The sequence below is a fragment of the Trichoderma aggressivum genome (genome assembly GCF_033847375.1).
Source record: "Trichoderma aggressivum f. europaeum strain CBS 100526 chromosome Unknown scaffold_018, whole genome shotgun sequence".
Classification (NCBI taxonomy): Eukaryota; Fungi; Ascomycota; class Sordariomycetes; order Hypocreales; family Hypocreaceae; genus Trichoderma; species Trichoderma aggressivum.
This window is the reverse complement of record NW_026946384.1, coordinates 378,515-406,189: the sequence shown is the minus strand read 5'-3', so window position 1 is coordinate 406,189 and position 27,675 is coordinate 378,515. Positions and strand designations below refer to the sequence as shown.

The following is a 27,675-nucleotide window of genomic DNA, read 5'->3' as shown; positions in this document are numbered from 1 at the left end:
CTATAGATTGGTAATCACAACGATTCGAAAGACAGTCCTATCCCACTCGGAGCTTTTTAAGAGTGAAGATACGATACGGAAACTGGGGCCGGCCTGCTCTGGGCACACGTTATGTATGAATGACAATACTAGGATCCGAAATCGTCTCGAGGTAGGTATGGGCACGCGGAGGGTATTATGAGGTGGGATAAGCCAGAGGCAGACCCTGGTATATAGTGCTCCAGCATCGTGGTCATGCTTGATAATGGCAGGGCCACCTCGTTCCTTTTACTACTAGTACGATCAACCTCGTCTCCGCGCTGAACCTAGGCACTAGGAAAGGCATCTAGCACGAGAGCCATACCTTGGTTGGGTTCGCGTCGTCGGCCCCAAGTCCGAACTACCGTGGTCTGGTGTTGGTATGTTGTCCCTGATGCTTGAATGATGCCCGTCGGAACTCGATCTTTGTCCCGCCAGCAAAACTCCGAGCTTGCCAGGCTCAAGACAGAACCCAATCCCGGGCCATTTCTGACTCGGGGTACCGTAGTCCCACAGCAAAACCCTCACGTAATAGTACATACATTGCAGATAGTATCCTAACCTAGTCACGCAGAGTCAACACACATGGGTCCTGGTAAGCTTGGGGGGCCTCTCGGTACGACGGAGACATCGAGGGCGGTAAAAGCGGAGGCCCTTGGCAAATCTTTAACCTCGGCGCCGCGAACGGGGCGTGTGGGTCGGTCATCGTGGACTGAAGCCAGAGATGGAGATGAAGCCCATTTCGATGGCGTCCGTGGAGAGGAGGAATTGAATGCGGGGGAGCAGCAATAAGGGGGAGGTTTGCTTGGGATCTGACCTTGAGTGCTCTGGCGGCTGCTGGCGAATCAAGTGTCGATGGCTTCGCAGTCAGATGGCAGCACAGTCAGATGGCAGCGCGTGAGAAAGATGAATAATCGAATACTGCTGCTGGGTTATCGGTAATTCATCCGAGTTTTATGGAGCTCCAATTCCTTCAATTCTGCTACATACATGTACAGTACAGTTCCTGGTAAATATGCCGACAACGGCAAAAAGATGCCTCATGTCTTTGAACCGACTCCATCTACCTCCGTACAACTCCACATCTATCGTTACAAGTGCCGCTCTAGAACTCCGAGCTTTTGGGCCGCATCCAAGCAAGCAACCAAGAAATAGGAAAGGAATATGGGGAAATAAAACAAGACTACCGTTATATCCATGATGCCCTATTCGCTCGCCTCCATCGCCTCCATCGCCACAACCTCGGCTGGTTCCCACTCGGGCACCATGTCGCAGCCTTCCGGGATCCTGCAAGAGTCCCTGGCGTCGCACGTCTTCCACAGCACCTCGCGGATTTCTCGAAATACCTGGTCCGGCGCATCCATGGCCCAGATCACGTCCAGGTGCTGGTACTCGGGAATCACTTTGCTGTGCACCACCTTGACGTGCGGCTCGCGGCCTGCTTGGAAGCGCTTGAGCAGCCTCTGTCCGTCGACTAGATGATCGTCGCCGCATACCCACAGCGCAAACGGGGGCACTTGGTGATTGTACCATGCCGTGGAACCCTTGATGTGATGCCGATGCTGGGGCCTGTGAATCCCATCCCCAGTTTGGGGGTTTTCGTCGCTGGTTTCCGCGTCGTCTTCGTTGCTGCCGCTTTCATCCATGCTTTCTTCCTCCTTCACGACGTCCCTCGTCGCCAGGATGCACTTGTGTTTGGCAAAACATTCACGGCCGAGCCACCACCTCATCGACTCGGCACTTACATACACGGGCGCAAACTGAAACATGCGGTTGCGCAGGCCTCGGTCCCATCTCTCGTCGGTCCAGTCAAAGAGGAACGAGAAGACCTTGTAGCCCAGCCATCCGTACAGCCGGGGATCCAGCAGCGCGTGCATCTGCATCATCAGGGGGATGAAGGCGTGGATGCCAAACATGAGCCTGAACATGCCGGGCGAGATGATGCGCATGAACTTGAAGTACATCTTGCCAATGAGCGGCCCGGCATATGCCGCAGGAGCCAGAGCGCAGAAGACGGTCAGTTTCTCGCCCAGGTCAGGCCGCTGCTCTTTTGCCAAGGCCACCAGCGTCTGCGTCGTTCCCTGTGAGTGGCAGATGAGGCCGATTTTCTCGAACCCCGTCTCGTGCAAGACGCGCGATATGAGCGCCGGCAGGTCAAAGACGCCCATCTGCCGAATGTTCCAACACCACATGCGCGGGTCGCCGTAGTCGAGCAGTACGTGCTGGGGCTTGAAGCCGCAGCGGTTGTTGCCCAGCCAAACGTCGTATCCCGATTTGCAGAGCCAAAACGCCAGGCTCTGGTCATCGTTGCAGCAATACGCTCCCGAGCTCTGCAGCAAGCCATGCATCAGCAACACGGGGAACTTTCGTTTCTTGCTCGCACTCCCCGGCCGCTGAGTTTGCTCCTGAAAGACGGTTGGGCCAAGTTTCTCTCTGCTTGCCTCGTCTAGGGGCGTATGCTCTTTGGGGTCATAGACGTGCCAAAGCTCAATGATGAAGCCATCTTCGGTCTCGACTTTAAAAGTCTCCACGTCAAGGCCAACTCTGCGGGCATAGTAGCCAACGTCACAGATAATGGGGTCTTTGCCGCCCTCAGTCGGCGGGTATTCATCCACTATGGTTTCGTTTTCGACATCCAAGCGTCTCTGGGCTCCCGTCGGGTCCCAATCCTTTTCCTTCTCTTCTCTAATTGCGGCGTTTTGCAGCTCCTTGTCATAAAACGGCCGCTTCTTCTCCTCGTTGGGCAGAAACAGTGCCTTGCACCATTTCGGAATGCTTGTAAACAGCGAGCCGAGTACAATCACGCCAAGAAACTCCATGCTCAGCACAAACGACGTAGACCTGAAAAACCAACACTGGATATTGCGTAGCAACGTCGGCGGCCCGTATAGCGGTAGAGGTGGGAACAATGGGTTCGTATGTGATGGAGGCATGGCGTGCCTCAAGGTTCCTTGTGATGCCTGCTGCCAAGGCTGTCCATTTCCCTCATCTTTTTCAGGTTCGGGTACTTGTATGGTCTTCCGGCCTTCCTCTCCATTGTGATGATGATGCGCAGCCGGGTTTGCGATCTTTTCTTGAATCTTGTTTCCCTTCTTAATTTCTACCTCCGTCGTCTGTCCTTGTAGGTCTTCGCGCAGCACGTTGAGCTTATGTGCTTCATCCAATGGCACGCCGGGCAACCTGTTGCCGTCCGATGTGACGATGACGGGGTCCTGTGGTGTGACGAAATCTGCCTGTGCAGCGACTGCTGTAGAGTCATCTTCCAACCGTTGATGTGAGAGTTTCTCAGACTGTTTGGTGAACTCGACCGCCTGCTGTGCAACCTCAAACGTCGACCGAGGCGACATGTCGTGCTGAGCCGAGGTCGGGGGATCTTCGTTGTGACCCATTTTTACCAATCGGGCTGTTCACCGTGGTGAGATTTATTTTCTCTATACTGTCTTGTGTCGTTTCGAATATTTTTATTCAAGCCATACGATGGGTTGTCGCTGCTAGATGTTGTGATAATCGCTCACAGATGGGCATCGACCAGGTACGGCAATGACATCAAGGAAGATCAAGCCACTTCGCATTCAATTTCCGCTATAAACAGCTTATGCGTCCACAGATGATTATCAAAATAATGAAAGTTGTGAAAGCTCAGGAACAAGCAGTTCCCATGTGTCGTAAACTGGAGCAATTGGGTTTTCAAAAAAGCCAGGGCTCTAACCAAACATCATGAGACAACTGGTAAATGCGGTGAGTGGAGGGGAGAAGCTGCATCTACATCCAGAAACCCTGCAGAAGGGCTTCCACATTTCCAGAAGAAAATCAATGCATTGTACAGTAGACTATGTGTTAGGTGTGACGCAATCGAGTCGCGAATCATTCAAGAGTCGATCCCTGTTAGTTGGCTCCATATTAATTTTCCATCCGTTTCTGTAATTCTCCGTTGTTGAATCCAGGTTTTTAGCTTGTGAAATTGGCCATGATTTTTTTGCCTCCTTGATGGCAGTGCTGGCCAAGTTGGATGAGTGGAGATTTGAACGAATGGCCGGCTTTGAGATACATGTATCGCTAAAAAAAAAATACATGTGAAATTCTAGTTAATTACCTAGCATGTAGGGATTTACTCATGAGGACTGAGTATGTAAATGGAGACTATTAATTGCTCCAAGGCATGACGAAATAATCGAGTGTAAGCCACTAAAGCGCACTCATCCATTGGTTAGCAGTTAAGATGACTTTGCTTGCCGTCTTTAATCTGCATGCATACCCACAGACACCTACCGAGTGTAAAACGTACCAACCAGGCACCCAATCGACTCTTTTACCACTTTCTCGTACATTAGGCCATGTACAAAGCAAATAGTTGAATGATTTACCTAGTCCCGGGTAAGTTCATTTGCAGTGGTTGTGCCGCAGTGGGAATATCGAACGGAACCTTGGGAAGTCAATTCAGCTACTCCGTACTCCGTACAGGCCACACTGCATCCGATGTTACTACAGGACGTGCACTCGCTCCAACATGGCCATAATCATTCCATCGATAACAGCCCCCATTTCTCTATAGATTAGTACACGTAGCTACATGTACATGTCCATCACCAACTACTAAAATCATCCGCTTCAGCTGCTCGTCCTTGCCGTGGTAACTACCTAAACTACAGCATTGAGCTGAGCCCTTGGTGGAGCTGCACCTTGCGCTTGTAAGAAGCTGAGGCCCCCGAAATCTGGGGTGCAAAGTCCCTATGCCGAGGCTGCCACGGCCACAGCCGAGCCACTGCTGCTTATAGTGGAATCTGCAGCGACACGAACACGCACTTTGGATCTTCATCGCAACGCATCGCGCCCAGCACGCGCCGAATCCAATTGCCCCGGATTCCCGGCCAGCTTTGTTTCCATCCTTGATCCTCCGCCGTGGTGCTTGACTGTGTTTTTATCACCATCTTCTTCTGATCTCTGCCTGCGCCATGATCCAGCGGCTGCGGGGTCTTGTCAACTATTGAAACAGCTCTGTCCGCCGACTCCTTTCCCAGCTCCAACGGCTCCTTGCGCCCGATCTCGCCATACCTTTCCCTCACAGCCTCTTGAAACCATCCGAGATGGCTGTCTCAGACGGAGCGCCTGTCGTGTCACACAAGAGACGGAACCGCAGGCGGCGCCAGGACAAGCCGGCCATCACCGCCCGGCTCGTGCTCGACGACCGCACCAAGGGAGACGTTGGCATCGTGTCTGACGATCTCTTCTCCGACCTCTTCCCGCACCATGCAAGCGGTAAGTGATGGCCAACGGCAATGCGTCAGCGCTGAAATGTTACTGCTGCACACGCCGAAGAGAACGCTGACAAGAAGCAACAAGATGCCAACGATGAGCTCGCCGACGAAATCCACCACATCGCAGTCGCGCCATGGGCGCCCAATGCGAACCCCGTCGAAATGGCCTGGTCTGTTGTTCCCGTTCTGCGATCGAGCGACCTGTCCCATTCGACCATTCAGTTCTCGCCCTCGTCTTCGGCTCTCCAGAGCTTTGCTGTCACTCTGCAGCAAGTGGCTCCGTCCAAGCTGTCCAGCCATAGCCGCAGCGGCATCGAGATCCTTGTTCTCGATGTTGCCCCTGTACCGCTGGAGACGGTATTCGTCAACCTCGAAAGCGATTTAACAAAACGGCTGGAGAATGGCGAGGGCACGTTTTACAAGGACCATCCGACAAACCCTAGCGCCAAGGGCGTCGCCAACTTGACGGCCGAGGAGCGCGTGGCCATGGCGCTCAGAGCCGCCCTTGGCAGCCTCAAGGTCGTTCATTCTGGCGATTTGTTTCCGCTGCCTCTTCCGCCTCACCCCGTCACCCACCTGCCACCGAATCCGGGCAAGATCATGCTCTGTGAGCCCGTTGCTCAGGGAATCCTGACGGAATCTACAAAGATCATCCTGATGAGGGGGAGAGGGATCAACCGACGACAAGCCCGCCCTGCCGCATCAATGACCTCTGGTCAACGGCTCAACGGTAACGATGACGACGAGGATGGCACAAACGACCAGTTCTTCTCAGCCGCCGAAGAGCGCGATCGGGCTGGCGCCGTTACTGACGATGCGGTGGCGGCTACCGAGACGGAGACGGATTTCTCAGGATCGGAACAAGAGGAGGAGCTTTCGGATGACTCCATGGACGAGGTGATATCTTTGGAAGTCCCTACACTGCCGACGACGAACTCGATGAACTCTTTAGGCCCCGGAACCCCAATGACCGCTGGTACACTCCGTGGCAGAAAAACCAATGGCTTCGCTACTCCTGGTTCCGTCTTTTCCAACTTCACATCCACTACTGCGCGTCCCGATCGGTCTCGCGGAAGGCTCTTCAAAGTGCACGGTCTGAGAAGACAGATACCCTCCGACTTGCTACATCCCAAGCCGTCTCCCGAGGACGATGAAGAGGCGCGAATCTATGTTGATGTCGCATCGCTCTCCAAGATTGGATGTTTCTCCGGAGACTGGGTCCGGATTGAGGCTGCCGAGGAGCCTCCCCTGAATGGATTTGGCGCGTTTGGGCTGGGCAGCTTCAATCACCCAGACTTTGAAGTATCCAATTGGCGGCCTGTTCGCGTATATGGCTTGCCGGAGGGCTACTCCCAGCGCCCCGTCACTCGGATACCGAGTTCCAGGCTGGGCGATCGACGGCAATCATTCTTCGAGTCGCAAGTCCAGCGGCCATCTAGCCCGGCAGCTTATGCTTCGCCCATCTTGATTGCAAACATTGATGGAGCCACACACTTGCGCATCTCTGTGCTCAAGAAGTCCTCATACCAAGGCAAAGGGACGCTGCCCAGATTCGCGAGCGCCTCCCAGCCTCCGTACGCAAAAGATATCGCTATTCACCACATTAGAACCCCCATCTCTGCCGAAAGAGCATACCAAACTGCCGTGCTGGGTGGACTCAAACGCTATTTTGCGCGTAAATTGCGCCTCGTTCGGCAGGGTGACCTGATCGCCGTGCCAGTGGATGCGCAGCTAGGCCGGGCACTCCAAGAAGCTCCTGGCGCAGGCGGTTCCGAGGTGGACGACGTAGTAGCACTGACAGCACGATCTACTGAGTCTGGCGGAGAGGCTCTGTCGCATCTCGACAGCGTTGCTTGGTTCAAAGTTGGACATATCCAGGTGCAAAAGTCCGACGAGGACGAGGACGGAACTGCGGAATCCCTGTGGGGGACTGTCGCATGCATCGACAGCACCACTGTTGCCATGCATGGGTCTGGATTTGAGACGAGCCGGATACCGGGTATCAAGGACAGCACTTGGCCGTACTATCTTGGCCTGAAGAAGTCGCCGCAACGAGCAGCCGACGGTGGTCCGCCGCAGTTGGCAGATCGTGACCAGCAGCATGTTCCTCCTCTGAGGCGCCAGCTACGAGAGCTCCTGGCTGCCGCAACAAGCTTGAGGGCTGTGCACCTGAAAATGCCGCCTGTCGCTATCCTATTGACATCATCGCATCGAAATATCGGAAAGGCGACCATGGCAAAGGATGCTTGTAGCGACATGGGTCTGCACACATTCGCCATTGATGCCTATGACATTATCAGTGAGGGTGGAGGCAGTGGCAGCGACGTCAAGACAGAAGGCTTCCTGAGGACACGCGCTGAGCGAGCCATTAGCTGTGGCCCGGAATGCTGCGCTCTCCTCATTCAGCACATCGAAGCGCTGACAGCTGATCGGATAGAGTCTTCGATCAAGGAGATCCTTGAGGATGTTCGTGTCCTTATTGCCACAACAAACGAGGTTGACAAAGTCCCCGATGGAGTCCGCGCGCTCTTCACCCACGAGCTCGAAATGGGCGCCCCTGACGAGGCCGAGCGAGAGGCCATCCTGAGGGCCGTCATTGAAGACCGCGGCGTGTCTCTCGAGCCGGCCATTGATCTAAATGCCATTGCTCTCAAGACAGCTGCGCTGGTCGCCGGTGACTTACTTGATGTCGTAGAACGGGCCTCGATAGCTCAACGATCTCGCCTCGAATTGCTGTCTACCAAGTCCAGCAACGGCCACCTGCCAATGACGGTGCGTGACGTGCTGGTTGCCGGTGGCTCATCGGCGCGCTGCTTGACAGCGGCCGACTTTGATGTTGCCGTCGAGGCCGCCCGCAAGAACTTTTCCGATTCTATTGGTGCTCCCAAGATTCCCAATGTCACATGGGACGACGTCGGTGGCCTCAGCAATGTCAAGGAGGCTATCACGGAGACGATTCAGCTACCGCTGGAGCGCCCCGAATTATTCGCCAAGGGCATGAAGAAGCGCTCTGGCATCCTCTTCTACGGTCCTCCGGGTACTGGAAAGACGCTCCTCGCAAAGGCCATCGCCACCGAATACAGCCTCAACTTCTTCAGTGTCAAGGGTCCGGAGTTGCTCAACATGTACATTGGTGAGTCAGAAGCCAACGTGCGCCGCGTTTTCCAAAGAGCCCGTGACGCTCGCCCCTGCGTCGTCTTCTTCGACGAACTGGATTCCGTTGCGCCCAAGAGAGGTAACCAGGGAGATTCCGGCGGTGTCATGGACCGTATCGTGTCGCAGCTGTTGGCTGAGCTGGACGGCATGTCGGGCGGCGAGGATGCGGGAGGCGTCTTCGTCATCGGAGCTACCAACAGACCTGACTTGTTGGATCCTGCACTGCTGCGTCCTGGTCGATTTGACAAGATGCTCTATCTCGGTGTTTCGGACACCCATGAGAAGCAGCAAACCATTCTGGAGGCTCTCACTCGAAAGTACGTTTCTCTCCTTTAACTCTAGATTTGGCAGTCTGTTCTATTTTGAAGAAACAACTCGTACTAATCCTCATTTACATAGATTCACGCTCCACCCCTCTGTCTCTCTCGCATCGGTCTCTCAGCGCCTCCCATTTACCTACACAGGTGCCGATTTCTATGCGTTGTGCAGTGACGCCATGCTCAAGGCGGTCACCCGACAGGCCGCGGCGGTAGATGCTAAAGTTCGCGCCCTCAATGCTGACCCGGCCAACAAGCACGAGGTTTCGACAGCGTACTTCTTCGACCACTACGCTACGCCCGCGGACATCGCCGTCATGGTGCAGGAGGAGGACTTTATCGGTGCGCACGAGGAGTTGATTCCTAGTGTCAGCGCAGGGGAACTGGCGCACTATGAAAGAGTGAGAGCCCAGTTTGAAGGAGGAAGCGACAAGAAGCAGCAATCACAAGACCACGCGAAAAGGCCCGGCTCTTCCGGAGGATCGAGGGGCGGCAGATCATCCTCGAGTAAGGGCAAAGGCAAAGGCAAGGCCATTGCCGTCAGCAGCGATGAAGAGGAACAAGTTAATGGCAAGGGAAAAGGCAAAGCGGTGATGGGATTCCAAGACGGAACGGCAAGCGACGACGAGGACTTGTACTAGCGACGAGTGGGAAAAGTTTACAAAGTTCTCACAGAGCTTGACAACTCACACGAAGCTGCATCATTGCTTTATCACGCATAAGAAGGAAGCGCAATGCAAAAATGAGCCATGTATAATAAAAACATATCGAGACTAGAGGTGCCGAAATAGAAAGCAATCTTCGCAGGCACTTATAGACTCCCCTTCCACCTTATCACTTATTTTATAAAGCATGTTGGCATTTATGATGATAACAAAGGCTCTTGAAGTGATACTATTCGTTCTTACTAGGTACGGTTACGGACCTGGCATAGCCCCCTTTGCAACCAGAGACGAGAATCGGAGGATAAAGTCCCCAATTCTGTTGGAATATTTCCCTCTCACAGCTTCTTCCAGCTCCTGCCAGGTGTTTGTTGCAGCATCAAGATCTTCCCATGCTTTGATGTACTTTATCGTTTCCTCAATATGATGTGCGCCAAAACCTTCATGCGATTGCATATGAGATGGCACCACAATTGTTGGCTTCAGCTGAGCAACCTGATCGATAGACTGCAGCCAATTGTTCCGCAGTTCCGCGGTTCGAGCCTGGCCAAAGAATTGATAACAGCTCCCGTACACGACGTCTCCCGCCACGACGAGTTCAAGATCGGGCACATTGAGCACGGTCGATTCGCCAATGTCGCCACCAGGAAGGCTCAAGACGCGGAACTGGTGGCCTCCAACGACGAACGTATTGTCGCCCTTTAGTATGTCCACTTGTACTTCCGGAGGAGGCTTGTTTCTCAACTCTGGAGTTGTCGCAGCCCATAGGCCTTCATAGGTCTTTTTGTCGAGATTCTCTTGCATTTGGGCATATGTTTGCGGAGTTGCGAGGAGGCGGGCCTCGGGGTAGTATTTCTGGATGACTCCCGCGGCGAAGAAGTGATCGCCGTGACCGTGGGTGATGTAAATGTAGGCGAGCTTCTTGTCTGAGATGATTGACTTGACCCATCTTGCTACTTCTTCTCCTTGGCTAGGTGTAGTTGGTGCATCGACTAGGACTGCTCCGTCCGGTGTAGTGATCAAGGTGAATGCGGTGGGAGAGAATTCGAAGGATTCTGTGTCGGGTTGGCCTGGGAAGTTGACTTTATAGGGGGCCAGGACGTAAACGTATGCTTGGATGGAGTCATTTTGGGCGATTGGCTGAGGGGATGACATGGTGATTAAGTTGGTTATTTTCTTATTGAGATATGAGGGCTGTTGGGTTTGAATCGATGTGGTTTACTTTGAGGACTTGAGCGGTGATTTATACTTGCGGTACAACGAGCAACTATTACTTTGGCTTCGATTTGAGATGAGCGGATTACATATCATTAATTCTACATCGACTAATTACCATCTCGGTTCAAGATTCATGATGAAAGGCATCGTTCCATTGACCACCATCCTAAAGGACGACTCGTATGAACGTGCTTCGTTCAGCAAGTCCGTTCTGCAACGTAGCGCCCATCGTCCGCAAATATTGCGGGAAACGCGGCCGCGGTTTGTTAGAAACTGATTGGCTCGTCGAATTTCGGGTTTAACCATGGGCGGGAGCTAATAGCCTAGGCGGTTGATTATGATTCCAAAGGGACGGAAGATCCCGATGTTGTCTCCAACAATGTGTTGTGAATGTGATGTCTGTCTTTCCTTGGACGATTGAGCATTTTTATCTGGGAGAACTTTTGCAGTGATCAATCGTAATCGAATTTTTGGTGACTTCAAATGCACAGTTCAATTAAAAATGCTGAAATTTAAAAATCTCTTTATCCAAACTCGGTGTTATGCAGAATCATGGCTGTGAAGATATCTTGCCATAACAAGGCCATAGCGCTACACAATTCTTCGACTTCTAAACCCGTTTCAAACAAAACCAGTTCTGGCAACGGCAAAGCGGTTGTATGTAATCATGCATGTGTATGAGTAATCCAATGACTTCTGCTATTTAAACTAGGGGCGTTTGATGATTGTTTACTTTCCGACATCTACCGAATCGCAAGTTCCTAAACGATTACTCACAAGAGTAGCGCCTCATATCTCATTCTCCAGGCCACATCAACCGGACAACCTGAACGCTTTCAGTTAGCCTGCAGATACCAAGTCCACTCCTTTTCAAGTTGCCTTTACCATAAGTGATCGTCCGTGGTATCGGTACAACCCAGCGTCTTGCATCATCTTCTCAAGCGGGCTCTGTCCGCCATCCCGCAGAAAGCTACGTGTGGCCGCAATGAGCCACCGAGGCAAGCTTCTCGTACAACCCACCCCCGGGCCGGCAGGACGGTCTTGTCAGGCATGCAAGCTGAAAAAGCGGCGCTGTACACGGGAATTACCAGCGTGTAGCCTCTGCCTTCGGTATAGTTTAACCTCGTGCTCTTCTCTAGAGTACAGGCAGTCTCGATGCTAATAGCTGAGCCATAAGACGGCGTCGAAGATGCTTATACCAACAAACTGAACAAGCGGAAACCCATTCAGCATTGCCATCTAAAGAAGCGGACATCCCACTACATGATTTGCCGTTACTGAGAAATAGCTTTCCAGTTGCCGTTCTTCTCGACCCGCTACTTTCCACCCACCGCGAGTTGACAATCCCTCGCCCTTGTATATCGCTTTCTCCCGCTGTGTACCATGTTCTTGGCGATCATATCCACAGAAGAGCTTTAGCTGATGAATATTTCCGTACGGTTCACCGATGGATGCCAATCATCTCTCGGACGCGCCTGTACGGGTTGCTCATGGATCCATCACATCACGCTGATCCTGATGTGGCTATTGTGCTTCTGGGCATCAAGCTGATTACCAGTCGCCCCAAGAATTACAGTTTGTCTTCTGAAGAAGTTTATACTCTCATGAAGGAGTGTTTGTTGCACATGGAGATGATGGGCTACGTTAGTATCTATACGATTCAATCAGCAGTTCTAACCGTCGTCTATGAGATAGGGCACGCAATCTATCCTGCGGCTCTAACCACTATCTCATCATGTGCTCGTCACGCAGTTTCTTTGGGAATAACTCAGTCATATCCAGTTCAAGGGAGTAGATGGATTGAGCAAGAGGAGCGGAATCGTATATGGTGGGCAATTCTGATGTTAGATCGGTAAGTGACCATCTTGTTCCATCTCTATTAAAATTAGGGCTAACGATACAGTACTACGAATATGCCTCTCAATGGAAATCATTTGTGCACCCCAGACCCCGATGCTGAATCAATTTTACCTGTGGACGATGATGATTGGGATCGAGGGGTAAGACTTTTGCATCATCAGACAATCCAGACTCTGAACATGAACTAATGAACAAGGACAAGCTCTTTAGGTGCTGTCAATAGATGTATATCGAACCTTGTCTTCTCCACCAACTTTGAAAACAGGTCGATTTGCACGCCTCGCTCAAGCCATCAATCTTCTAAGCCAAGTACTACGACAAATCCCAAGAAATGAGGATAAAATACAGCTCAGCCCGAGCGATATGATGCCATTAGATCGGACTCTATTTGCACTCGAGCGGTTGATTGAGATTGAAGAAACACAAAGGGGCATGATATTCTGCTGTGGAGTTGCTATTTGCTATAAGTCAATCTCACCGTACCAGCCATCTTATAAGACGAAGACTGACAGGGAAAGAAGCGCGCTATTGCTCATACACACGGTAGTCTTGGCCAATTCACTCAAGTCTTCGCCCAAGGAAAGCCAGGATACTTCCTATCTTTCACTTCAAGCAACGTTAGCAAACACTTTGCGTAATGCCCAGAGATTTCGCAGCGGAGAGTGGGGGACGCTCGATGACACTTCCCCCTTTGTGTTGGAGTGGATCTACCGGTCTGCCACGTCGTTAATGTCTCTCAGCCCCGAGGCCGAGTTCTGCGATACAGAGCAGGGCATTCATTCATTATGGGTGATTTTAGAGACTATCGGCGAAAGATGGCGGGCTGCATGTGAGTTCCTCTTCCTGGTACAATGATGGTTTCTTTCCCCAGCATTGAGTGTTCTAATGCAATATGTCTTCTCTTAGCGGTCTATCTAAGACTCATGGAAACTAGGCAAGCTGTGGGAATGCACTGATTACTGCTTCAGAAACCTCCTTTGCTTCTATGAAACTGCTGAAAAGATGGGGTGGGCGAGGAGAAGGCAATGCAAACAACATTACTTAATGGTCTCCGATGAAATTTCGTATTTCTGGAAGCATAGATCTAATGGCTATAAATACATCACCCAGGATTATCCGGCTATACCTAGCCATGTTGCGTCAACCTGTAATAGCCCCTGTTGCGCAACAACTGCCTAGATAGCTCTCATCAGGCTGTATCGATCCCTCGCCAATGATATGTCCTTGCGGCTATTTGTGGTGGCTTATATGCCCTCCCTTTCTAACAATAATTGCCCACTTCCAGTAATCATAACAGCCCTCCCAAAATCATCGCGGGCACGGAGAACCACCCAGCAATACCCAGTCAATAGCGACCATTCCATTTCGATCAATAGTGTGGTCGGTTGGTGAGAGGATGTCAAAGACAGCCGGAGAAAGGTCGAGAGCAAACTTTCCCAGAGTGCCAGTGGCATTGGCATCGTCAATGATAGCAATCACCGCGGCAGTCTGCTCTTTAGAGTAGATGAGAATCTTGCGGCCGCAGAATGACTTGTAGTTTGGCACGTCTGTGGAAATGGCCACAACAGCAGCCGAAGGGTCATATTTGTGGCCGCAAGCTGTGATTTGGTTCGGGTCTGTGCCGCGGTCGTACCAAGTTGCTAGCTGGTAGTCATGACCTTTACAGTAATCTCGTCCCTCCAATGGGATTGATGGCTTAGAAGTCCTTGTAGGCGTCGGTGTAGCTAGGGCTACGGATGCCAGTGCCGCAAAGAGGGAGAATTGAAAGATCATGTTGTAGTTTTGGTAGTCTGCGTGAATTAAGACTTGAAGGTTGAAGCTGGAACTATCGAGTTCTGAATCTTCTCAGGGGCATAGAGAAGCCTTATATGCTCTGTATTGCCAAGGAATCTACATGATATAATCTCGCTCCTATTGCTCTAGCCTCATATCCACGTGTAAGACGCGCTACCCTAATTAGCATGGCTCTTTATTAGCCAGTATTAACAAACATGTCTAGTTTTAAGCATGTGCATAATGTTTTCCTTGTTTCCCCTATGTTTGATGGTTCCTTGTTTTAGAAGGGCGAAATAGGAAACGCTCCCCATAGGAAAGACACTTGGCTCTCCACTACAAACCCCGAATCGGCGCCATAATCTGTTTATTACACAAAGAAATATTCCTAATAAACTTACACGCCATCGAGATAGCTAGATTACTAAAAGATTATGCGATGTTGAAAATACTGTTGCGTTTCGAGCCGGATTTTCTGCATTTTGCTAATTACCCGTCTGTTTCCTCCGCTACAGGGCAGATTGTACATGCACACACGAGGATCAGAAGTCTCATAACATCACGCAAGTATATGTATTTAATATCTCGCAAATTGATTGTGTGGATCTTCAGATATTGGTGGTCTTATATCTCTCCTGGTAAGCCATGTAGCATTATGTTAATACTGCCAATCCGTATTGATATCTTCAATGATACAATGTCCTATTCAAGTCAAGAATCAATACACCTCTCACCGTGTTGGATTATGAGAACTATACTATATGAAACAATCTAATATCGAATAGCAACAGATGGATGGAGATTTGTCAATCACTGAAAAGACTCATTTTAGAATGCTACCTTGGTAATGCTATATGCTCCTAATTTTTTAAAGGTACAAGAGGGCTCGTTTTATTGAACAGACAATCCGGGTCAAACCTTTGTTTCAGCGTCTCTAACCGTTGCTGATTAACGCCAAATGGTCTACTGTCAACAAGATCGCCAGCTGCAGCAAATTAGTAGCTGCTTCAGATACATGGAATAACAAAACACTTACGCTCAAGATAGTTGGCATACTCCAACGCGGTCTTTGTAGTCTCCGGGGAATACTGATTCTTATCAATGACGTGTTGTCGGCACTTAACCTGAAGAGCCCGACCCCAACTTCTGTTTTCCATATCCTTCCGAGAATCTGACCACTCCAAACCGATGATACCAGCTCTGTAGGGGCCGCGATTGGCAAATGCCATCGACTCGATAGGAACGCTGTTAAGCTTAGTCACGTCGTAGAACTCAATGCCCATAAAGGTCTTGGCCAAATCGGGAGTTTCCTTCATCTTTCGCGCGTACTCGTCGAAAAGTTCCTGCACGAATGCAGCGTCCACGTCATCTGTAAGAGTGACTGCCTTGAGAGATTTGCGGCCTCCATGAGCAGCCATCGGGTTCAACAGCCCATTGACAAGATTATATGGCATCATCTTGGCCATGTTGGCGACAGGCTCTAGTTTGAGCAGAAAATCGAAACATTTCTCTGCGGCGGCTTCATCACCGTTATAAAACAGGTTGGTGACAATTACCGGGCCGGGCATTGTCGGCGGGCTCGCAAAGACGAGGATAACCGACGCCTTGGGGTCCGGATTCTTCATCTTGGCATTGAGTGCATCGATAATAGCAATCAATTTGTCCGGGGTGAACACATAGCCTCCGGCATACACTTCATTGGTCTGGTTATGCCCCTTGAGGGTGAACTCGACGACAGCACCAAAGTTGTGGCCTGCACCACGGATCGCCCAGAATAAATCAGCATTCTCTTTTTCCGAGGCAGTCAAGAGGCTTCCGTCGGCGATGACAACCTTGGCTGCGACGAGATTGTCGACCACGGTGCCGTATAAGCCGGTAAGCCAGCCAAGGCCGCCACCAAGAGTCAATCCGCCGACGCCAGTATGGTTAACAGTGCCGCCGACTGTGGCAAGGCCCTTTTCAATTGCAGCGTTGTCCACATCTGCCCACAAAGCACCGCCTTGGGCAATGATCAATTTCGAGTCTTTGTCAACTGTTACATTGCGCATGCCGGAGAGATCAATGACAAGGCCGCCTTCCGAAGAACTACAACCACCAGTAGAATGACCCCCTCCCCTCACGGCGATATCGAGCTTGTTGTCAGCGGCGAATCTCACCAGCTTGGATACTTCTTCGTATTTCACAGGAACAGCGACCACGCCCTGTAGTGATGAGCCATTGTTGATTGACGCTAAGAAAAGGGCTACTTACGGCCTGTTTGATGGCATTATCAGCCCACCTAGCAATCAACTGCTCATACTCTTGGCCATCTGCGCGGGTGAAGAGTTTAGTGGACGGGTCTAACAGAGCGGCTAGATCCTTGATCTGCTCTCCTGTGATAGGGAGCTTCATGTTGGCTTATAATCTCAGGTTTTGGTATTAGTGATGTAGATGTTCAGCAACACGAACAAAAGGCAACGATGGGATTTATATACGATTAGAATATGTCCAATTGTAATACGGCGTAATAGCAACAAACATGCTTTTCGACACAAGCCACCTCTCTGACAGCTCGAGCAAGCTCCAGCATCTCATACGTTGGTACTAGCGATAGATCTTACGTCACATAAGCACACCAGCACATATGATGTTGGATGCTCTGCGGAGTTGCATTTTCCATTTACAATTAGAGAGCTTGTCCACTTCCAAGTTAGTAGTGCTTTAGACGAGCAAACGAAGCAATAGCGTACCGAGATATGGGGCTGTGCTCAAGTCTGGCCCAAATCCATAGAAAGTATGCCGCAGTCATGGTGCTAATCATTCTTACGGGCTGGAACCGCCTCAGTTAGATCCAGATATTCAAACAAGCTTGAGGCACTAGCTTCAGCTGGTCGCATTAGCTTACCATTCATGGTAAGTTTCCTATGCGGTAGTAAGGAAGAGATGTCCTGGATTCTTGACGTCTCTTGGCACCTACATGTACGAAATGGAGGCATACTATGCATAAAGTCGGTCTACATGGCCCGGCGATAGTTGGTGGCGTATGACATATCCTCTCCGAATATCTTGGCTTACTCGACGAATTCCCATATTCTTTCCATTTGGCGGCTTTATGGAATAGTCTTTCCACAACGATTTGTAAGATGACTCAAGTAAAACCCCGTCGGCGGAAATCATTGCAAACCGACTACTCCGCTTAGAACCTTACCTTATAGACTATCAACAGTGCAGATCTCAATGCTGTTGTTTGATGCAAACTTTGGCTTCCTTCTTGTCGACAAATTGCCTTGGTATACGTCCTGCTTGAACCACCTGCACCTAATATCAATGGTCTCAACTGTACTCCATATGCTCTCTGACATGAACAAGTATCATTTGCAATCCTGACTCCGTTCATTACACGCATGTAGCCTCTCTTTCCGCAATACCCGAGCTAGCCGCTCCTAACGATGCAGACTCGCATAAGCTCCGGTGTTGTTGTCCAGATCAGATAGACCAACTCTGACAACAAACCAAACGAAGGATTGAAGGATTTGTAATAGAAGTAAGCCAAAAACTCTTATTAGAAGTAAGCCAAAACCAAGCTCATAATAGAAATAAGCCAAGACCGAGCCCATGTTGAGTTATCACATTAGGCTGTCGCATTGGGTACGAACATGGGGATCCGAATTGATAGCGTAGGGCTGAGGCGATGTATACCTTGATACTAAGCCACGGCCGACTAAAGAAGTGGTTCTGCATTTAGATTTGTATGCCGATTTCTCTCTTCCTAGTGATAATCACCTAAGACTCGTAAACTTCTTGAGGCAGCTGTTTCTTATGTGGATTATCGGCCATGAGTAACACACTCAAACTGGACATTGGTGTTCTCTTTTATTTGAAAGGAAGTTTCCCGCGACATTATTTGTGGCAGTTCCTCTTCACAGCAAACTAGTAATCCACGTACATATCTAGCTACCGTTTTATAGAATCGAATATATTTCAGTACGCTACAAGTGCTTTTTCGTGGAACCAGCCACACCAGAAAATCGCACCTATGCAGTACAAGTTATACAATTCCAGCTATCCAGCCCATTGAATCACAAAATGCTTGATATCATTGGGGTCAATTTGCAGTGACTCTGTGAGCTTCTATTTGCTCCTGTCAATCTCACCGCTTCATCCAGGCGAAGTTCGGCACCTCAGCAATGCTCTCTACTAAAAGTCCGCCGGCGAATCTCGGCAAAAGCTGGTCAAATATAAGCAGCCGATTCGGCACCGGCCGTCGGAGCTTGCAATCAGCATCGTTTATAAACGTATGATGCATTGCAACGTTCAAGATTCTCTAGTTGAGGTTGTCTCATCTCAATATATATCTGCGCGCTATACGCTCTGCCCTGAATCTCGCCGACTTCTGCGACCTTGACCAGAAAACGGAGAGCGACGCTTTTAGAACACCACAACCAGGCTTACAGCTTCACATCCCCCACTAAGCTGCTCAAAACGAAAGAAGACAAGCCGAAGAAAGCAACCAAAATACAAAAAAAGATGAACTACGTCGAAATCACAGCCAGCTGGCTCTTCTCCAACGCCAAAGGCCGCGATGCCAAAGCCTTCACCAAGGGCCCAGCCTTCGCCTCGCATCCAGAGCCCACCATCCAAATCACCTCCCCAGACTGCGGCGAGAACGGCGCGACCCTCTCGCCCGACTACATGTTTGAGGGAGAAGGCCGCTTCCCCGAGCTAAAGTGGGAATCGGTCGAGGGCGTCAAGCAGTGGCTGCTGATATCGGAAGACCCAGATGCGCCGCTGCCAACGCCAATCTGCCACGGGTAAGTTGAGACTGCAGCAGCCCGCAAGTGAAACGAAGAGTATCTGACTTTGAGGTCGTTTTGCGAAAAAAGGATATACCTTGGAATCGACAAGGACAAGTTATCCGTTACAAACAGTGACTTTGAGCAAGAAAACGAAAAGTCCAGCAGACTAAACGGCGGGTTTTACTACGGCGTCAACCGCCGCAACAGTATTTACATCCCTCCCCGACCTCTTCTCAATCACGGCATCCACAGATGTAAGCGTTTCCCTTACTCCCTCACACTACATACGTGTATTTCAGAAAATTCCGACATAGATTGGTTAGTTTGACTGAACTGACAATTTGCCCTTGCAGACTTTTACGACATCATTGCTCTAAATGAGCCTCTGGATACGACCACCATCGCCTCAAAGCCCACGAGAGACCAGATTGGCAAGGAAATCAATGGCAAGGTAATAGCTTGGGGCCGTTGGATAGGCCAATGCGAGAGGAGGTGGAAATAAGCAACGGCGTACTGTTTCTATTGTTTCTCTCGTTCAGATCGATACCCGTAACAAATCTGAGTGAATGACGCTATATAACAAACAGGTTTATCGCTTGATCAATAATTTATAAACATCAAAGAGACAAAAGTCGAATTACAATCACTCTATCCGTCCAAAGCTCCAAATGTTCAACCCGACCTTGACTCCCTTCTTCACAGGCAAACCAGCATGCCAAGTCTCGTCATATCCCCTCCCATCACGCGCGAAATTCTCCCAGTACACTGCATTGCCAGGAACTACTTTGAACGTAGTCCCTTTGTCTTCCACCTCTCCCCCATCGTCGAGTTTCTTCTGCTCTCCATCTCCGACCTCTTCACTTTCACACTCGATTAAATCACACCATTTCAACGCATTACCCTCCATTGTAGTTTCCAGCAGCGGAAACTCCGTTCCTCCGCCCTCCAACTCCTCCGCCGCATCAACCCAAGCCATGAAACTGCTCACTCTGCCCCATCCATTCGCATTGCCGCTCCAGTCGAAATGATGGTTGTAATGCCCGCCAGCGACGTATCGTTGCGTTCGCAGCCGCTCAATCCAAAGGTCTCGCCGCCACCCTTGAAAGGCCATCGCGCGAGCCTCGATGCAGCGAACCATGTCTGTCCGGGGCAACACGGCAACGGAAGAGTCTCGCACTGCAGTGTCACGGTGTGTAGCGCTGGAGTCATGAGTGATGGTTGACGGCTCAAAAAGAGGCTCGCTGCAATTCATGCATATACACACTTGATTAGCATTCTCCAACCCTGATAGTCTCAAAAATGCGTCCCACCACAAAAGAAACCGTAAACTCAACCAACACACGCAAAAAAAAAAACAAGAGCAAGACGGCAATTGACATCTCAAATTCAAACACCTACCTAATCTCAAGCAAATGCTTCCTCTCGCCCTCACTCAAAAACCCCTCCAGATACACCACCAACGGCTCCCTACTCAAAATCCGCGCCCCGTACGCGTCAGCCGGGCAATTCGGCACCGTGGCATTCGGCCCATCAATCGCCAGCAGCGACTCGTTCAGCTGCGGCCTCGGCGACAGCGCGCGAGAGCTCTGCGGCAGGAAATACTGGGTGATGGGGTTCGCCACGAAGAGCAGAATCGCCAATAAGCCGACGACGTAGGCGAACATGATGTTCGAATTCTTCACCTTTCTTGCCCCCTTTTAGCTCAATTGGCCTGCCGCTTGATCAAGTAAAATCGGTGTGAAAGGAGGGGAAAGTAGAGGCCGAATCAGAGACGAAAACCGGATTTACCATCTGCCAATTGGTTTTGCGAATGAGACCATCAACTTGAAGATACGAATCTATCTTGAGCGATGTGGGGGCCTTCAGTTATATATCAATCGACTCGTCACCTGACCGAGTTCTCAGCAAATGACTCTTGGCATTTGTCCTTCAATTGAAGAACCCAAACACAGAGACTCATGAAACATTGATTAAAGCCGTTGGCATTGTTTTCTGTCAGTTTAAATCCCCGAAAAGTCCTTACTCGTCACCCCACGTATTCCCTATTCCGGCTCTTGGCCCACCGACTATTGGCCGCAACAGCCGACAACTTCTCATGTCATCGTGGCAGTGTAAGTGGTACGACGTTTTCATGATCATTTTTTTGTGGCATTAATATCATTTAGTCTATAGATGTCTTTATATGCTGATCCGTTTGTAAAAGAGAGGTGATGAGATCATCCAGTTTGATCCTGTTCCGTCCTGTTCCCGTCCTGTACTCCAAAGCGAAATGATTGTTTTACAAGAGTTGCGTAACTTCTCACGCACGGGGTATCGTACACTGCCTTATCCCAACCGCAATGCGCCGAGAAGAGAAAATATCCCTTGTCCACAGCCGCGTAATCAAACCGCCCCTGAAAATGTTTTGAGATATGTCCAGCTATCATTTGACGTCTTTTTTTCCTCCCTGCGCACCAATCAATTTATTGAGGTGCCATTCCAATTATTGTGCTCTCCATTTAATAATGCCCAGGGGTCGTTGCCGTCCCCAGAGTACTGCGCAATTGTCTCCGTAACGTGGTTGAATAGCCCTTCTTCTGTGCTATGCCAAAGTGGCGTTGTAATGCGGCCTTGGAACGGTCGAAGATCGATGCGATTCTCCTCGGGAGTATTGCCAAGACCTAGGCTGGGTGAAGTGTGGCTGCTTGCCGAAAAGACCTCTGTAGCGGCTCCACGTTGTATTGGAGATGATGCTGATGAGTTGGTGCGGTCCGGGAGCACAAAGATCGGGTCCACGGTTTGGGTATTCATACTCATATCTATCTCTCCAGGAAATAGATTCCCACAAGCGTTATTCGCGGGAGTTTCCATGGCTCCCTTGCTAAGAGTGAAGCGAAACTCCTTTGTTGTCATCCCAGAGGTCCTGGGGTTCGCCGCCATATTTACTTCAGGTCCTGGGCTCACGGCTATCCGCTTCCTCTTATGGCTGACCGGATCAAATGATTTTGGGGCCACGTTTCGGGTAACTGCGCCGAGGATGGCATTAAAGCAATCTGTCGTATGGCTCAACTCTGGTTGGATGCCTGTCAGAGAGGCAAGTGGCTTATTCATTCTTAAGCCAGATGGCCTCCTGTGACCCTTGGGGCCGCCAAGAGGTAGTCTCCCAGGCAATGGTGAAGCCATCTCCGTGTGTTTCGATATTGAACTCCGAGCAAGTCGGGGGATGTTAGATGCGGGGCCGCCAAAGAGATCGCGGTATTTTGACAGAGACGGAAGCCGAAGGCAGCCTGTCAGGCCATTACGCTCAATATCGAGGCAAGCTTGTTGGAGAAAGGCGGTTGTAACCTGGTGCAGTCGGCCTACGGCTTCCATTGCGTTTATAATAATCTCCAGGTTGGAAATGTCGATGGGAGTCACGCCGGAGATAGGGTCGTCTTTGGCCAAATAGACATACACCGTCGTAGCACAATACAGTGAGAGTGCACAAAGCTGCGTTTTCTGTTGCCACTGTTAGTTTGACGTCTAAGAATTGATGGGAGAGACAAAACATACAAATATTGAGGCCGTATGCGATGTCATCTTAATAATGCTGACGATTTCTTCGGCAGATGTCCTCAACCTACATATGCTGTTCTGCTTGATAGAGTCGTCGAGTCCAAACTTTTCTACTGTCTCGATGGCGGCGTGATGTAGACATATTACAGACGCGTGCAAGTTCAGATTTGTATGCACGGCTGCTGGGTCTTGAGACCTTTGAGGCAGGCGAAACTTCTCGGGCAGGAACATGAAAAGGCTTGATAGCCTATTATCGAGATCGCGGTGGCGCTTCCAATAGGCGCCGTTCATCAAGTCCTCGGGGCGGTCAGAAGGTTTCGCTCCGTGAACGTGCCTCAAGATAGTCTTGAAGATCTCGCATATGACGATGGCGCCGGAGAAGCTCTCGAAAGGAGCTCCTGCAAACACCTCCTCCAAAAACGCTGTTTTCTCTTCTCGTCCCGCCATGAATGCTTCCTCGGAAGATGGAAGGCGTGTCATTACCTAGAATGTGGTCAGCACGCTTCAACTGTCGAGAGCGAACAAGTCAAAAATGGCTTACATCTTCGGATTTAATCATGTTGGCCCAGCCCGTTGCCATGTTTGCGTGAGCATCGATTGCAAACGCGCCCCAAAAGACCCTCCTGCGCTCCTCTAGCTCGGTCCAGTTGGAAATGGGGCCAAGGGTTGGAGGGATGTCGTCTCCTTCTCTATCAAGTCTGTCCAATCCCAGCATTTGAACAAGCCGGACATAGCGAGAAGCGCTCATAGATGCTCGGGTGAACAGCATGGCTTTCGCCTCGTAGCTGGCAATGATGGCCCATGCTTGGGCGTGAGCTACCGTGACAAAGTGCTCGCCATCACTCTGCGCCGGTGGGGTTAGTACACAGACCATACCAGGCATATCAAGGGGGTAGAAAGGCGGACTCACCTTCATCTCATCTGCTTCCATGTATTGCCGTGCTCTTTTGTAGAAAGCTTCGGCATAGTGGTCATATTTGAGGTGTCCACTCGCAGAATACGCCCAAATTCCATACTGCAAACACATTGGCGGTTTCCTGGTTGGTGGTCCATAGAAAGCCTGGTAGTAGCGGCCAGAATGAATGATGGGGAGAAAGTGATAGTGGGTGGTGAAGTAGACGTTGTGCCTGCAACTGTTAGAATCCTCTCCTGACTAGACACTAATACAAAGCAGTGGGTTTTGTCATACAGTTCTTCAATCATTTCAAAGGGAGGCAGAGCCTCAGACATGCCAAGGCCCATTAGCTGGCTGTTCATGTTGAAGGCACCACCCTCTTGGCCGGTGAAGTCGGGAATGTCAAAGGACATGGTTGGGTCTGATGCGCTGCTCGAGGTGTTGGCATCTTGGCTGGCGTTGTCAGGGGCGAAGGTGAAGTCGCCCAGGGCGATATCGGCATCATCCAACAGGATGGCTCCATCGTCATTGCCCTTGTTGACTTCTTTAAGATACTCTTCAACCTGAGCTGTGAGGGAGCAGATGAGCTTGTGGTCTGATACCCATGGAAGGCATATATAAAAATAAGATATAGGTGACTAGCAAAGATACCTACCCAGACGAGCTTCCAGCTCCTTGACGTTCCGCCGCTTGAAAGTCGGTTTCCTCCGTGACTCGGGATACACACATTCATTCTTGACCTTGACGCAGCGAGTGCAGGCGGGCTTTGTGCGATCACACTTGAGCTTTCTGGCCCGGCACGAGACACAGGCAAGGGGCTCCATCCCCTGCAAAGACGCCGCGGAGGCGTCGGGTTGGACTTCAGTCGACGACATGGCGAGAGAGGCGAATCACATGCACGGGCGAGGTTGTCCCAGACTCGACGTGACGAGACACGACAGAAGCCACCAGGGCCTCTATATAACAGCGCTGGTGCCCAGGCAGGATCCCGATGATGAAGAGCAACGCCGTGCGATATCGATATGCCGGAGAGATTGATACGGGCAGCAGCGTGAATGCGTCCAGGCTTACCAATTGCCAGGCTATGACACATCCGTACGCGAAGTCACGTTTTCAGCACTTGTCGGGGCCAAGCCAATCTCCGGCACGATTTTGAGCCGAAGTCCGACCTCCGATATCCCGACACAACGGAGTTTTCCCAGCCGTAATTCCAGCTTGACGGGCAAACTGGCCAATCACGGGCGTCTGAGTCAAGCGAGAGACGGCAGCACTTAAAGCTGGCTCTGGAGCTTGTTGTTACCGATGGATGCGTCCTGGAGAGACTGATATCAAGCCACCGACAGCCACTGAGCGTTCATCAGATAACGGGCAACATACGATCCATGCGAGTACCTAGGCTAGCTATTCTGTCCTATTCTGTTCTGTCCTTGTTGAAACGTGGCCAGATGATGCTCTGTGAACGAACTGCGTCACCTCAACGCGGCGCTTGCGTTCACGCCGCCGTTCAGCTTCAGCTAATCGCGCCGAACAGTCACAGGCAGGATTCGGCCGACGTCATCGCTCAGCTGCAGGGCTCTGACAGAAGCCGGTAGCCGCACGAGGGCTGCAAACGTGCATGTACTCGTATGAGCATGAGCATGTTTGCTAGACGGCAATCAATCCCTAATTCCGTGTTAGGACGAGGAATGTAGTCGTAGTCACCAACCCAGAAAATGCATGAGTGACATGCGATAAATTTTTTTTTTTTAAAAAAAAAAAAAAAAAAAAAAAAAAAAAAAAAAAAAAAAAGATGAGTCGCACGGAGTTCATGCATTGCCAAGATTAGTTTGCGATGAATAAGCGGTTTTCGTGGGTGCGACAGCACGTATTTACGAGGGAAATGAAGCGTTAAAACAAGCTTAATGCGGTATAGAACAAAGTTTGTTTGATTCTGCCAAAATAGATGATGAATAAGCTGTCATATTATTTTCACATGAGAGAGGTAATTACCAGCGTACTAAACCTGCCAAATGATGGTTTAATGGAGCACGGGGAAGATTTGGCTTACATACTACCTAGACACTCTGGTCGCTCCTTGGTAGACAAACGCACAACAAGGCGTCACGTCGCGTTGTTGCCTGACGATTAGCCGCAGAATTAAATACCACACGCGTTAGGTCTATTTGCTAGAAGATAGAATAAGATTACTTCTTACCGAGGTGTTGTGATGTTTCATATCCGTTACCCATGAGGTATAGGTGTTGTATGTATAAACAGCATCTGTGTTTTGGTTCAATAAGCTGCAACAGCTCGGGCTCAGTCAAATGATATGTAAAGTTCTTGAATTTAAAAGAAGGTTAGCTTATATTAAATGGGTAATAACTGGCTCATATGTATATTGAACACGGCGGAGAATTGGTGAGGTCTAAGCATCAAGCCAGCCTTTCATACTGGACAAATTCCACAAGACATTTGCCTCACAATCCAATAAGGACGCCGAAAGGATGTCGAAATCATATTATTGAAGACATTGAATACCGAACTAAGCGTCCAGCATTGTTGACATATCGTCAATGAAGACAGCCGATTCTGCATCATTTACCCCCTAATACTTCGTTCATTCGTTCATTACATCGCTCTCTTCCACAACTCAAAAGAGCAGCTATAATGAGATTTTCAGAAATCGTACACTATTGCTCTGCCCATGGGTCTCAACATATTCGTTTCTCACTACAGCGCGCCGTTGTTGGTGGCGCCGTTGGACAGGATACGCGAGATTGTGACTCTGAATGAGATGCATGATTGAAACGATGTGACATCACATCCAAATTCCAACCTTTCAACACAACTGCCATGGAGTACATTGGCCAAAGGTGCATGATTATTATACCGCCGTGTGTATTGACTGACTCCCTTGCCTTTCGAAGACATCACAGCAAGCTCAAGTCGGCCCACGACGATGAGATGGATGACAAAATTACATACGGCGCAAAACATTCCGCAGTGCATAGGCATATCTTCAATCACAAGGCATGCAAAGACAACTCAAACATTGCTCAACCTTGTTAGCTTCTTAAGAAACACTTGTCCAATCAATTGGATCAGGCAAGCCACCTGATAACCAGAGTGAGAATCTCACCCATACATAAACACACAATCGCAGCCAATTTTACAATGTCAGTGATTAAAAAAAAAATACCCTCTCAATCTCAACTTCGGCGTGATTTTCCCACCTGAAATGGCGGCATTAAAGCGAATGATAGCAGGCGTGAATCATCATTCTTGTCCCGCATCCTACCTTTCACTATTACCGATATTGCTTCCAATGAGTATCGCCCCAGCGATATACGTAATGGAAATTTAGACGATGCATTCATATATACCCTACACGAATGATTGGCCCATTGATGGCTGCTTCCCAAGTTGAACCAATACTTCATATAGCGAGTCCCTCACTTGAGATGTTCATGGAGCCAGATGTCTCTATTACTATCTCGGAGAAATATGGTGAGGGCTTTCGAAACACGATCGCTTGATGAGAGATATTATTCTGCCTTTCGTTTGGCTTCAGAATGCATTTGCTTGCTCATCAAGCTACTCGAATCAATATTGCTTCCATGACTTTGTGAAACCAGTGCGCCACGCGTTTAAAAATGTCAATTTGGATTGTGTATGTGAAAGAGCCGTTGATTATAATTTCATTTCATGATTAAGTTTCCTTCGATATTTACACCACAAGATCATGAAAACTCACTCTAGCATATCTGGGAAGTGCGTTCTTATTAAACAGCGCCCATTCATTAATTTGTCATCGCCAAGGCATAGGTTCTCACTTTTTTCTCACCAGCGATCATGACATATGACATATGATTGAGATTTTCCACGTGATCATAAACAGGGTGTGTCTCACTACGTTTCTTGGCCTCAGTACGTGAGCTATATCATTTTATAATGTTTGTTTGTTGGTGCTACCTTCAATTTCGGCGGAATAAACACGATGGCGATGAGTAATGCAGGATGCAATCCGCATACATGGGGATTGTGATGAATACATTGATCATTCTATCTCACAATTCATTATCATCACTATATCTCGTCCATCTTGAAATCCACAGCGATTCATTACAGACTTTATTTACGGCATTCCATTCAACCCAGGTGAAGTCATTTCCATGTTCTATCGTATCACCTCTCCAAGTAGAATCTGGTTGACAAAAACGGCATATCTTACTC

The 27,675-nt window shown here is 49.8% G+C and overlaps 8 protein-coding genes across 8 annotated transcripts; 2 read left to right on the top strand and 6 right to left on the bottom strand.

Annotated features, from left to right (window-relative positions):
- Positions 1-1,223: 1,223 nt before the first annotated feature.
- Positions 1,224-3,407, bottom strand: Triagg1_5307 (uncharacterized protein; the record flags this gene model as incomplete). The annotated part of the gene is made up of 1 exon (XM_062899807.1): positions 1,224-3,407. One exon carries the CDS (start codon positions 3,405-3,407, stop codon positions 1,224-1,226), a length of 2,184 nt encoding a protein of 727 aa, XP_062755781.1.
- Positions 3,408-5,102: 1,695 nt separating this feature from the next.
- Triagg1_5306 (uncharacterized protein) lies at positions 5,103-9,387 on the top strand (the record flags this gene model as incomplete). The annotated part of the gene is made up of 3 exons (XM_062899806.1): positions 5,103-5,274; positions 5,335-8,746; positions 8,829-9,387. The coding sequence occupies 3 exons, from the start codon at positions 5,103-5,105 to the stop codon at positions 9,385-9,387; spliced, it is 4,143 nt and encodes a 1,380-aa protein (XP_062755780.1).
- Positions 9,388-9,663: 276 nt separating this feature from the next.
- Triagg1_5305 (uncharacterized protein) lies at positions 9,664-10,563 on the bottom strand (the record flags this gene model as incomplete). Its single annotated transcript, XM_062899805.1, has 1 exon — positions 9,664-10,563. One exon carries the CDS (start codon positions 10,561-10,563, stop codon positions 9,664-9,666), a length of 900 nt encoding a protein of 299 aa, XP_062755779.1.
- A 3,231-nt stretch (positions 10,564-13,794) lies between these two features.
- On the bottom strand, positions 13,795-14,259 carry Triagg1_5304 (uncharacterized protein; the record flags this gene model as incomplete). Its single annotated transcript, XM_062899804.1, has 1 exon — positions 13,795-14,259. The coding sequence occupies one exon, from the start codon at positions 14,257-14,259 to the stop codon at positions 13,795-13,797; it is 465 nt and encodes a 154-aa protein (XP_062755778.1).
- Positions 14,260-15,119: 860 nt separating this feature from the next.
- Triagg1_5303 (CAZyme family AA7) lies at positions 15,120-16,650 on the bottom strand (the record flags this gene model as incomplete). Its single annotated transcript, XM_062899803.1, has 3 exons — positions 15,120-15,244; positions 15,296-16,460; positions 16,510-16,650. The coding sequence occupies 3 exons, from the start codon at positions 16,648-16,650 to the stop codon at positions 15,120-15,122; spliced, it is 1,431 nt and encodes a 476-aa protein (XP_062755777.1).
- A 2,115-nt stretch (positions 16,651-18,765) lies between these two features.
- On the top strand, positions 18,766-19,536 carry Triagg1_5302 (uncharacterized protein; the record flags this gene model as incomplete). Its single annotated transcript, XM_062899802.1, has 3 exons — positions 18,766-19,049; positions 19,122-19,288; positions 19,388-19,536. The coding sequence occupies 3 exons, from the start codon at positions 18,766-18,768 to the stop codon at positions 19,534-19,536; spliced, it is 600 nt and encodes a 199-aa protein (XP_062755776.1).
- Positions 19,537-19,677: 141 nt separating this feature from the next.
- Triagg1_5301 (uncharacterized protein) lies at positions 19,678-20,698 on the bottom strand (the record flags this gene model as incomplete). Its single annotated transcript, XM_062899801.1, has 2 exons — positions 19,678-20,275; positions 20,433-20,698. The coding sequence occupies 2 exons, from the start codon at positions 20,696-20,698 to the stop codon at positions 19,678-19,680; spliced, it is 864 nt and encodes a 287-aa protein (XP_062755775.1).
- A 793-nt stretch (positions 20,699-21,491) lies between these two features.
- Positions 21,492-24,338, bottom strand: Triagg1_5300 (transcriptional regulator family: Fungal Specific TF; the record flags this gene model as incomplete). Its single annotated transcript, XM_062899800.1, has 6 exons — positions 21,492-22,511; positions 22,566-23,051; positions 23,110-23,412; positions 23,479-23,695; positions 23,758-24,058; positions 24,119-24,338. 6 exons carry the CDS (start codon positions 24,336-24,338, stop codon positions 21,492-21,494), a joined length of 2,547 nt encoding a protein of 848 aa, XP_062755774.1.
- Between the last annotated feature and the right edge of the window lie 3,337 nt (positions 24,339-27,675).